This window comes from Lissotriton helveticus, chromosome 11 (assembly GCF_964261635.1).
Source record: "Lissotriton helveticus chromosome 11, aLisHel1.1, whole genome shotgun sequence".
NCBI lineage: Eukaryota > Metazoa > Chordata > Amphibia > Caudata > Salamandridae > Lissotriton > Lissotriton helveticus.
Genome location: NC_136072.1, coordinates 35,420,556 through 35,433,139, shown reverse-complemented (window position 1 = coordinate 35,433,139; position 12,584 = coordinate 35,420,556). Strand labels below are relative to the sequence as shown.

General features: G+C 43.9%; 1 protein-coding gene across 1 annotated transcript in view; it reads left to right on the top strand.

The window, feature by feature from the left end:
- The window catches only part of LOC144792231 (mucin-4-like), a 160,810-nt gene that overhangs the window by 120,427 nt on the left and 27,799 nt on the right, over positions 1-12,584 (top strand). Inside the window, exon 9 of the mRNA XM_078667137.1 lies at positions 10,521-10,712. Coding sequence (XP_078523263.1) covers positions 10,521-10,712 — 192 coding nt within the window. The remainder of the gene's footprint in view (positions 1-10,520; positions 10,713-12,584) is intronic.

The following is a 12,584-nucleotide window of genomic DNA, read 5'->3' as shown; positions in this document are numbered from 1 at the left end:
TCTGCTTGCGCATCTCCTTGCGCTGCCTCTCCTTCCACATGTACTTGGGCTTGTACTTGCACATGTGATTGTTGTTGCGGCTGTGGTTGTTCAACACTCGTCAAATGAGCTACAACAACCTGTGTTGATTGAGGGACATTGCTGCTGCTTTCTTGCGATGAGCCAACATCACTGGTCGATGGTGATTGAACAAGTAGATTGGCTGCCTCTGCAGCACTCAAGGGCTTGGACTTAAGTTGGCGTGGTGGTGGTGGTGGCACTGAGCCCAATGGAGCGGGGGTGCTGCTGCCAGCTTGGTCCCCAGCAGATCCCGCTGCTGCTGCAGGCATACTTTTTTTTTTACTCCCAAAAAAAGGGGCGGGCGGCACACCAGTCTCCTTGGTAACTTGCTTCTTCTGCTCCTTACTGGCACCTTTCTTGCTAGAGGAGCTACGGGTAACTTTTTTTGGGGCCATCTTCTTCAGAGCAGGTCAGAACAGCAGGCAGCAGTTGCACGAGTTGCAGAGTTGTCTGTGTCCAGACGTGACGTCGCGTGACGTTATGCTGCACACACACACCGCTGCAGGACTTCTTCCTGGCACTGGTGGTTCTCTTGAGTCTTGTGCACCTAAAAGCAATGGAAGACAGAGGAACATCAGTTCAGTTATACACCCCAAAAAATCGACAAAACACAGAAAAATCAGCACAATCCCATGCCATCCATGATGTTTACATTGAAGACACCCCACAGAAAGACTAGGGCCATGCAAGTATGCAACACTCACTACCCCTGGGCATAGTGGATGAAAAGTAGGCAAAATAAGTGCAGGCCTCAGACACTGCCTCTCTTCAAAATGGCCCCTTACACCCCAAGCCAGTCCACATCAACAGTACACCCCAAAAAAACAGAAAAACAGCCAAAAATCACCACAATCCAATGCCATCCAGGATGTTTACATTAAAGAGAGTGAGACCACACTACATGCACACTCAGTCCATGCACCACTAGCCCTGGGCAAAAGGCCCCACCAGCAGCCCCAAAAAAACGACAAAAAACAATAAAATCAGCACAATCCCAGCCCATCCATGGCCTCAATGGTGTTTAAATTCAAGAAGACACCCCTCAGAAACACTAGGCCCATGCAACACTCACTACCCCTGGGCATAATGGATGAAAAGTAGGCAAAATAAGTGCAGGCCTCAGACACTGCCTCTCTTAAAAATGGCCCCTTACACCCCAAGCCAGTCCACATCAACAGTACACCCCAAAAAAACAGAAAAACAGCCAAAAATCACCACAATCCAATGCCATCCAGGATGTTTACATTAAAGAGAGTGAGACCACACTACATGCACACTCAGTCCATGCACCACTACCCCTGGGCAATAGGCCCCACCAGCAGCCCCAAAAAAACGACAAAAAACAATAAAATCAGCACAATCCCAGCCCATCCATGGCCTCAATGGTGTTTAAATTCAAGAAGACACCCCTCAGAAACACTAGGCCCATGCAACACTCACTACCCCTGGGCGTAATGGATGAAAAGTAGGCAAAATAAGTGCAGGCCTCAGACACTGCCTCTCTTCAAAATGGCCCCTTACACCCCAAGCCAGTCCACATCAACAGTAGACCCCAAAAAAACAGAAAAACAGCCAAAAATCACCACAATCCAATGCCATCCAGGATGTTTACATTAAAGAGAGTGAGACCACACTACATGCACACTCAGTCCATGCACCACTAGCCCTGGGCAAAAGGCCCCACCAGCAGCCCCAAAAAAACGACAAAAAACAATAAAATCAGCACAATCCCAGCCCATCCATGGCCTCAATGGTGTTTAAATTCAAGAAGACACCCCTCAGAAACACTAGGCCCATGCAACACTCACTACCCCTGGGCATAATGGATGAAAAGTAGGCAAAATAAGTGCAGGCCTCAGACACTGCCTCTCTTAAAAATGGCCCCTTACACCCCAAGCCAGTCCACATCAACAGTACACCCCAAAAAAACAGAAAAACAGCCAAAAATCACCACAATCCAATGCCATCCAGGATGTTTACATTAAAGAGAGTGAGACCACACTACATGCACACTCAGTCCATGCACCACTACCCCTGGGCAAAAGGCCCCACCAGCAGCCCCAAAAAAACGACAAAAAACAATAAAATCAGCACAATCCCAGCCCATCCATGGCCTCAATGGTGTTTAAATTCAAGAAGACACCCCTCAGAAACACTAGGCCCATGCAACACTCACTACCCCTGGGCGTAATGGATGAAAAGTAGGCAAAATAAGTGCAGGCCTCAGACACTGCCTCTCTTCAAAATGGCCCCTTACACCCCAAGCCAGTCCACATCAACAGTACACCCCAAAAAAACAGAAAAACAGCCAAAAATCACCACAATCCAATGCCATCCAGGATGTTTACATTAAAGAGAGTGAGACCACACTACAGGCACACTCAGTCCATGCACCACTACCCCTGGGCAAAAGGCCACACCAGCAGCCCCAAATAAACGACAAAAACAACAAAAAACAGCACAATCCCAGCCCATCCATGGCCTCAATGGTGTTTAAATTCAAGAGGACACCCCACAGAAAGACTAGGCCCATGCAAGTCACCACCCCTGGGCAAAGGGCCCCACCGGCAGCCCCAAAAAAACGACAAAAAACAATAAAATCAGCACAATCCCAGCCCATCCATGGCCTCAATGGTGTTTAAATTCAAGAAGACACCCCTCAGAAACACTAGGCCCATGCAACACTCACTACCCCTGGGCATAATGGATGAAAAGTAGGCAAAATAAGTGCAGGCCTCAGACACTGCCTCTCTTCAAAATGGCCCCTTACACCCCAAGCCAGTCCACATCAACAGTACACCCCAAAAAAACAGAAAAACAGCCAAAAATCACCACAATCCAATGCCATCCAGGATGTTTACATTAAAGAGAGTGAGACCACACTACAGGCACACTCAGTCCATGCACCACTACCCCTGGGCAAAAGGCCCCACCAGCAGCCCCAAAAAAACGACAAAAACAATAAAATCAGCACAATCCCAGCCCATCCATGGCCTCAATGGTGTTTAAATTCAAGAAGACACCCCTCAGAATCACTAGGCCCATGCAACACTCACTACCCCTGGGCATAATGGATGAAAAGTAGGCAAAATAAGTGCAGGCCTCAGACACTGCCTCTCTTCAAAATGGCCCCTTACACCCCAAGCACATGTTGCCTGTACCAGCCAGCACTCAAGATGGCCACCACCACCACCCACATGGCCAGTCCACATCAACAGTACACCCCCAAAAAACAGAAAACCAGCCAGACATCACCACAATCCAATGCCATCCATGATGTTTACATTAAAGAGAGTGAGACCACACCACAGGCACACTCAGTCCATGCACCACCACCCCTGGGCAAAAGGCCACACCAGCAGCCCCAAAAAAACGACAAAAAACAATAAAATCAGCACAATCCCAGCCCATCCATGGCCTCAATGATGTTTAAATTCAAGAAGACACCCCACAGAAAGACTAGGCCCATGCAACACTCACCACCCCTGGGCAAAGGGCCACACCAGCAGGCCCAAAAAAACGACAAAAATCAGCACAATCCCAGCCCATCCATGGCCTCAATGGAGTTTAAATTCATCAAAACAGTTGTATCATGCACCCCTAACCAACCCTGGTCCTACTGGATACTGTGGCTACCCACAATATAATTTATTTAATGCTCTGAAAAAGTTCCAAAATTGTACTTGCAGCAACTGTAATGCCCCAAACAAACTTACTTGTGAAAGTTGATTTCTAATCCAAAAGTGATCCAAAGACAGTCAAAAAGGCCTCAAATCCAAATATCCAGCAGCACCCACAAAAAGTAATCCTTCCAGCTCCAGATCCAAATGAAAGTGACCAGGAGATGGAAAAAGCACTGGGAGGAGCCTGCTGGACAGGAACAGGAAGTTGGAGACTGTGGGGCACTTCCTTCCTCCCCCCCCCAAAAATGGACTCCTTGCAAAAAAAAAGGCCATGCAAATGTCAACCTGAGGAGTGATTCTGATAAAAACCATAATTTTCTGAAGGTTTATCCTGTTTGCTGGTGATTTTCTTGTGCAGAATTGCAAAATCTCTATTTCGCGAGTGCGAGATTGTTCCTTTCCGCCGCAACTACGTGTTCGCAATTGCGAACTCTCGCGAGGTGTGCTGTGCAAGGTGGCAAGCCGCGATTACGTATTCGCGGGCGCCAAACTCCCGCGGGATCACGCAGCAAGATCTAAAATGGCGCGGCACTAGAAAAATATGATCAAGAAAAACAACTCGGCAAACGCTTAATGACGGAAAGTGAACGCCGTGCACCACGCCGCGCGCCGCAACCAAGCAAAAAATCCGCCGCGAGCGGATTCACGGATTTTCGACAAATTCGCGAGAGTTCGCGGATTGCGAATTTGCCGAAAATCCGAAAAATCCGCGAGCGGAGCGGATTTTACGCCCATGCTTACCCTGAACACTAAAAATACCCTTTTACCCAAGAACTGAAAACTGACCCTGAACCCTAAAAATACTCCTTTACCCAAAAACTGAAAACTGACCCTGAACCCTAAAAATACCCCTTTACCCAAAAACTGAAAACTGACCCTGAACACTAAAAATACCCTTTTACCCAAAACCTGAAAACTGACCCTGAACCCTAAAAATACCCCTTAAAAAAACTAAAACATATAAAATTTAAAATATTATTATATACTTACCTATACTTACGTTGTAATGGTATGCGTTGTAAAGGTACCTGCGTTGTAAAAACATGCGTTGTAAACACATGCGTTGTAATGGTTTTTGCATTGTAAAAATTTAGTTGTAATAGTAGTGCGTTGTAAAAGTTGCGTTGTAAAGGTTGTTTCCCCGGTGGATAGCGTAGGGGTCAAAATTACTCTTCACACGCCAGAGGGTGCATTAGTAGGGAAAGCGTTGGATAGCATGGGGGTAAAAATTAATTCCCACACTACTCCCACTTTAACACACAACACACTACACATATAAAAAAGACAATTAATATAAATTTCAATTAATCAATTAATAACAATTAATATTACTAAATTGATGTAATTATAAATGAACTAAATAACACATATTAATTACTAATTAATTAACAATAAATACCAAAGAAAATTACAATCTCTTTAATTAATTACATTTAATTATATCACACCCTATCCCCCTATAAACACACAACCCACTACACAGAAATAAATCATATCATTTATTCACTTAATAATTATTAATTACCAATTAATTATTATTTAACAATAACAAAAAATTAAATATATTAGCACATTAACTCTAAATAATGTAATTACATAATTAATATTATTTAATTATCAATTAATTATTAATTAACAATAACAATAAAGTAAATATATTAGCACATTAGCTGTAAATAATTTAATTTACTAATTAATATTATTGTTTCCCAATTAATTAATTAACAATAACAAAAAATTATATATATAAAAAAATTACTCTAATTAATGTAATTAACTCATTAATATTAATTAATTACCAATTAATTATTAATTAAAAATATGTACAAAATTATATTAATTAATTAACTAATTAATATTAATTAATTACCAATTAAGTATTAATTAAAAATATTTACAAACATATATTAATTAATTAATTATTATTAAATTACTTCCCACCCTATTCCCCTATAAACCCACAACCCGCTCTGATACTAAAACGCAAAATGTATACAAATTTACAAATTTTCAAACATACATTACAAAACATGTTTAACAAACATATAAACAACACATTAAAATACATAACACTAAACAAAATTTCGATATTAGTAAAATTCGATATTAGTAACATACATACCTTAAAAAAACGATATTCTGTCTGTCGATATTTTGGACATCGATATTCTATACTATCGAAATTAAAACATCGATATTATTGTATATCGATATTTTAATTTCGATATTTTGTCTCACTACCGGTGCGGAGTGATACTGGGATGGTGCTGAGTGATGCTGGGGTGGTGCTGAGTGGTGCTGTGGTGGTGCTGAGTGATGCTGTGGTGGTGGAGTGTTGTTGTGGTGGTGCTGAGTGGTGCTGTGATGGTGCTGAGTGATAATGTGGTGGTTCTGAGGGATGCTGTGGTGGTGCTGAGTGATGCTGTGGTGGCGCTGAGTGGTGCTGTGGTGGTGCTGATTGGTGCTGTCGTGGTGTTGAGTGATGCTGTGGTGGTGCTGAGTGATGCTGTGGTGGTGCTGAGTGGTGCTAAGTGGTGCTGTGGTGGTGCTGAGTGATAATGTGGTGGCGCTGAGTGATGCTGTGGTGGCGCTGAGTGATGCTGTGGTGGCGCTGAGTGGTGCTGTGGTGGTGCTGAGTGATAATGTGGTGGTGCTGAGTGATAATGTGGTGGTGCTGAGTGATGCTGGGGTAGCGGTGAGTGATAATGTGGTGATGCAGAGGGCAGAAAGGCACAAAAAGCAGTCTAACAAAGGGCAGAAGGGCAGAAAAACAAGGGAAAAACGAGTCTAACAGAGGGCAGAAGGGCACAAAAAACCAGTCTAACATAGGACAGAAGGGCAGAAAAACAAGGGAAAAACGAGTCTAACAGAGGGCAGAAGGGCACAAAAAACTAGTCTAACGGGGCAGAAAGGCACAAAAACGAGTCTAACAGAGGGCAGAAGGGCACAAAAACAAGGGAATAACAGAGGGCAGAAGGGCACAAAAAACGAGTCTAACAGAGGGCAGAAGGGCAGAAAAACAAGGGAAAAATGAGTCTAACAGAGGGCAGAAGGGCACAAAAAACGAGTCTAACAGGGGGCAGAATGAATTCCGCCCTGCGTGTTTGTCCACGAAGATACCACCTTTTTGTGCGATACCTCTACTCAACTGGAGTACTTTCTACTGTCTAATCAGTAAGTGCTCCCTCGTTGGCTAAATGTATAGGGGGAGATTTACAGTAACTGGCGCATCCCCAGGGATGCACCTGATATTGTGCGCCGCAGCGCTGCCGCCCATGGTGCGGCGCATTTACAATGCGGCGCACCATGTGGCAAAAACGGCACAGATGCGTCATGCATCTCTGCCGTAAAAGCAGCGCATTGCTGGAGCTGCGTCGCGCTTGCAACGCAGCTTCAGCAATACTCTGGGGGGTCCTATCTCCTCAATGCTGCATCAAGCAGGCGCAGGGTTTTGACGCAGCATCGGCCTAAAAGTGACTGAGTGAATTCTTGTAGATTTCATTCAGCCACTTTTAGGAGGCGTTCCTGCACAGGAACGCCCTCCCCTGCGCCGGAACGCCTCCTGATGGCGCAGGGCTTCACATTGTTAATACCCAGCACCATGGCGCATCTTTTGTGCTGCCGCTGCGTCACAAAAGGTCTCGGTAGGGAGTGGCAGTGGTGAACCAGAGGGTGGCAGTGATGAACCAGAGGGTGACAGTGATGAACCAGAGGGTGGCAGGGGTGAACCAGAGGGTGACAGTGCTGAACCAGAGGGTGACAGTGCTGAACCAGAGGGTGGCAGGGGTGAACCAGAGGGTGGCAGTGATGAACCAGATGGTGGCAGGGGTGAACCAGAGGGTGGCAGTGGTGAACCAGTGGGTGGCATGGGTGAACCAGAGGGTGGCAGTGGTGAACCAGAGAGTGGCAGTGGTGAACCAGAGGGTGGCAGTGCTGAACCAGAGGGTGACAGTGGTTAACCAGAGGGTGGCAGTGGTGAACCAGAGGTGCTGTGATGAAGCAGAGGGTGGCAGTCATGAACCAGAGGGTGGCAGTGGTGAACCAGAGGGTGACAGTGCTGTACCAGAGGGTGGCAGGGGTGAACCAGAGGGTGCTGTGATGAACCAGAGGGTGGCAGTGGTGAACCAGAGAGTGGCAGGGGAGAACCAGAGGGTGGCAGTGGTGAACCAGAGGGTGGCAGTGCTGAACCAGAGGGTGACAGTGGTTAACCAGAGGGTGGCAGTGGTGAACCAGAGGTGCTGTGATGAACCAGAGGGTGGCAGTCATGAACCAGAGGGTGGCAGTGATGAACCAGAGGGTGACAGTGCTGTACCAGAGGGTGGCAGGGGTGAAACAGAGGTGCTGTGATGAACCAGAGGGTGCAGTCGTGAACCAGAGGGTGGCAGTGGTGAACCAGAGGGTGACAGTGCTGTACCAGAGGGTGGCAGGGGTGAACCAGAGGGTGCTGTGATGAACCAGAGGGTGGCAGTAGTGAACCAGAGGGTGGCAGGGGTGAACCAGAGGGTGGCATTGGTGAACCAGAGGGTGGCAGTGCTGAACCAGAGGGTGACAGTGGTTAACCAGAGGGTGGCAGTGGTGAACCAGAGGTGCTGTGATGAACCAGAGGGTGGCAGTCGTGCACCAGAGGGTAGCAGTGGTGAACCAGAGGGTGGCAGTGATGAACCAGAGGGTGGCAGTGGTGAACCAGAGGGTGCTGTGCCCATACACGACCGCATGGTTAACTTTGCCATGCAAGCGTCCCGCGAACACGCAAAAAACCCCGCGAACACGCAAAAAACCCTGCGAACACGCACAAAACCCCGCGAACACGTAAAAACCCAAAAATCCGCAAATTCACATGAATTCGCGGATTTTGCAGATTACGAATTCGATTTCGCATGAATTCACGGAACGCGAATTCGCAAATTTCGCCCATACTTACCTATTTGCACTTACCTTCTCGGTATTTTGGTCCTTGCTATTTTTGACACAATATTCTGGCCACATGATATTTTTAGCTTCAACAGTCTTTCAGACAACCAAGTAATACAGAAAAGCACATGATATTTTATCTAATGCTGGTGGAAACAGAGCACTTATGAATCCATGGAGCACTAATTTAAAATTGTTTACTTTTTTGTGTTTAAATTGATTTTGCAAAACTCTGTAGAACTATCATAAAAGACTATCAAACTTTTTACAAATGTGTGGCAGAACCTGCATTCAGTATCTGAGGTTGGAAATGTGTCACACGGAACTTTAATACTCTATTTCAGCTCCCATTGCTCTATCTATCTCACAGAGTGTCATAATAAATAGCAATTACCAACTCTGCTATTCTGAGAAGCCACAATTCACATACATAATTCTGTTGGCTATTCTTTTTTGCAGCAGTTAAGGGATGTCTTACTGCCTAAACACTCCCTTTGGCAGTCTATGTGACCCATCAAAATGACACTTGACTCTTTAATTGGCATGATTAGGATGTCTTGTCTATGCTGACATTATTATATATTCAAATTGTGTAGGATTTACGCCATCCCAAAATATGCTTCATATCTTCAGATGATCGATGTTTGTTATGCTTGTGCTTTCCAGATCAGCAACTCTCTGGATAAGTGGCACCTCTCTGTTCCCTCATTTATTCTTACCAATTTTGCTTAATGAAAATATGTTTTTTCCTCAGAGCAAAAGTTCCAGCCTCCCTACTATATGGAATAGAGATAATTGATCTAAAAAATTGGAGCTTTTTAAATTCCTCAGAAGGAAAAATTTCACGTAGTCTATTAGCCGTTTGCTCAGCTAACTCAACTGCTGCCCTAAGACAGGAACTCGGCCTACGCAGTAGCTGGGTCCAAGGTCTTGCAGGAATCGTACGCTGGGTTGTTAGCCTTGCAAGGAGTGAGCCCAATACTTTAAGACATCTTATAAAAAATGAGTTGTTGGGAAACTTTAATGACTATTCATTGATTGTAAAAAATTTTAGATACGCAGTGGGTCAATTACAACTAGATGAAGACGTTTTATTTTCCATATCTTCTTATCAGTTAAAAACCCTTTTGAAGTCCTCCACGTGGGAACTAGGGTTCAGGCTGGACAGAGATTTTCGGATGTTGAAAAAAGGCTCTACTCCTGTCATTGATTCCTGCCTATTGAGTAAAGCTCAACCATATACTCAATGGAACATTCCTCATGGCGTTAGACGCCTATTGTTTTTGGTAAGACAAGATTTGCTCCCGTTGAAATCTCTTTATTCCAGATGGTATGGCCATTTTGCGATTTGCGATTTCTGTCAGATGTATGAGCAAGATTTGTCCCATGTCATTTTCGTTTGTCCAGCCCTGATGTCTCTCAGGCGAAGATGGTTAAGACCAATCTGCCTTCAACTGAACATTTCGTCTGCCACTGCTTTCAGTGCGGCTATGATTAACCCTCCAAATGAAATGTTTTGTTTTAAACTGTATACATTTTTTAAATGCTTTTTGGATCTGTATTAAGTTGGTAATCTTTTTTTTCCTCAGACTGTTCTGTATTTGTACTTGCTTGTTATTTTACTCCTAATGTATTTGGATGCAATGCACTTGCTGGTCATTTTACGTTTAATGTTTCTTCTGTACGCATATTTTTGCTCTTTTATGTGGACCTCGTAATGAGTTCCGATATCATAATAAATAAAACTTGAACTTGATCCTCAGAGGATTTGTGTTTAATTAATTAAATGAATAGTTAATAATCTAAAAGGCTGCAAAATAGCATCTAATGAAAGGTTGAACTTTCTTGTCTCCTCTCCCTGTGCAGGTGTGTTCCTTTCTCAATTTATACCACGTCTGGTCCAACCTGTGACACCATCGCCATGAACCTCAACGCCTTCTTTGGCATCCTCTTTGGGGCTCTTGCATTCCTTTTGCTGCTCATAATTGCCATTGTCCTTCTAGTCTACTGGCGCCGCAAGAAGAAGAAGAGCGAAGTCTATGAATGCTATGATGATAGGTGAGTGCTATATTTGAGGTACTAATAGTTAATAATGTGTTAGTCTTGTCATCACCCTCTTTCTTGAACTTTCTTTAATTGGAGCCATGTGGGAAGGGACTGTTGTTTTGCTGACAAATATTCTGGGTGAGCCTCAGATGACCTTCCTGGGCCTCACTTGAGCCGCTCCTCTTTCAGAGCAACTAGGAAAAGTCACACATGCAGGCAGACATTTTTGGGATCCACCCTATATCATAAATCATCTATCATGCATAATAAACTTTGGCCAGTATATATAAAGTGAAAGTTAGAAATAAAAGGTTAGACTTCTCAGTTTCATAACACAAAAGTGGTGCTGGACCACAGACAGTGGCCTTGCCCTTTGGTGGCATCCCTCGGGTGCACACAACAGCCTGCCTGGTTTCAGGTGATGTATCCGAGTAGGTTGTGGTCTCCAGGTGGATAGGGGTGGGTTCCCTATTACAACAATTATGGCAATCATCTTAGGAACATCACACAGTGAGAAGCAGCGGCCTATGCCCCTCAGAATCTCATTCAAATATGCTGGACAACACAGATCTGTCTTGAGTCAAAACTTCTTTTGTGCAGTACACCACATGGGCAGCATAATGAGAAGGGACTACTTCTCTTGTGTTGTCAGCAATGGTAGCACTCTTGAGAACAGTTGGCCTCTTCTGGCGGATGTATAACGTTTTTACGCATGCGTTTACAATGCATGCCTTTACAACACGGTCAATACAATGAATGCGTTGTTACCACGTGATCCATTACAATACAAGTCATTACAACGACTTGCTTTAGGGAAGCACTGGAGATTGGAATTGTATATTATACTATTCCAACTCCAGTCTGTTCCACAGTAGGGAAGATGTTGAATTTTAAATCCAACAATGAGTTCCGTAAAGCAAGTCATTGTAATTACTTGTGTTGTAATGGAGCACATGGTAATGACACGTTCGTTGTGGTGCCTGCGTTGTAATGGCACTGCGTTGTCCTGACAGCGTTGTAAATGCTGTTTCCCCTTCTGGCCATTTTTACATACCAGGAACATGGCTGGGCTTCTCCTTATGAACATTCTCTTCTCCTCCAGGGCAAGTCACAGACTTTCCATTTCTAAGCAGACTTCCTAGCATTTATTTGGAAAACCCTCAGCTTTTCCAATAAGTTCAGCAGATTTCAGGTGGTATCCCCTCACCTCTGGACATAGTCACGCAGTCATCAGTCCTTGTCTCACAGCAGCGTTTTGAGAACTCTGCAGAACACTTTCATTTAAGGTCAGTGATGCAGCTTGAAACTGGAACAAAGTGGTGTGGTTTGCATCTCACCTTTATACTAATTTTCCGAACAGGGGATCTTAACATGGATTTTTTGGAAAAAACACTTGGCCAGAGTAGATCAAAACATCTTATAGGCACAAATCACAGTATTTTGATTTAACATAAATATGTCCCTAATTATATCTACAACAGGACAGCTTTATATCAAAAAATATATTTTTCTTTGTCTTTTCTTTAAACGTTTGATTTCAGATAAAAATGGATACACATTTTTTTCCCAGACAGATATCTGTTCTGTTCAATACATTTTCATTTTTTTTATAAACTAATACATTTTCAAACTGCATTTATCTAAAACACATTTTATTCAAAATCATTGCCATGTTATTTTCTCTATGGATGACAAGAGTTTAACAATTTATAGTTTGATGAGTACTGGCGGATTGCATTGCGCGCGTTTCGGCTTTCGCCTTCATCAGAACTCCGTCATGAAAATCTGTATCTTATATCTTTGGTGTTTATGTTGTTCTTATTTCTATGAATCGTCAATAGGATATTCCTGATCTTTGAGCTTATAAAATCCTTGTAGGTCTTA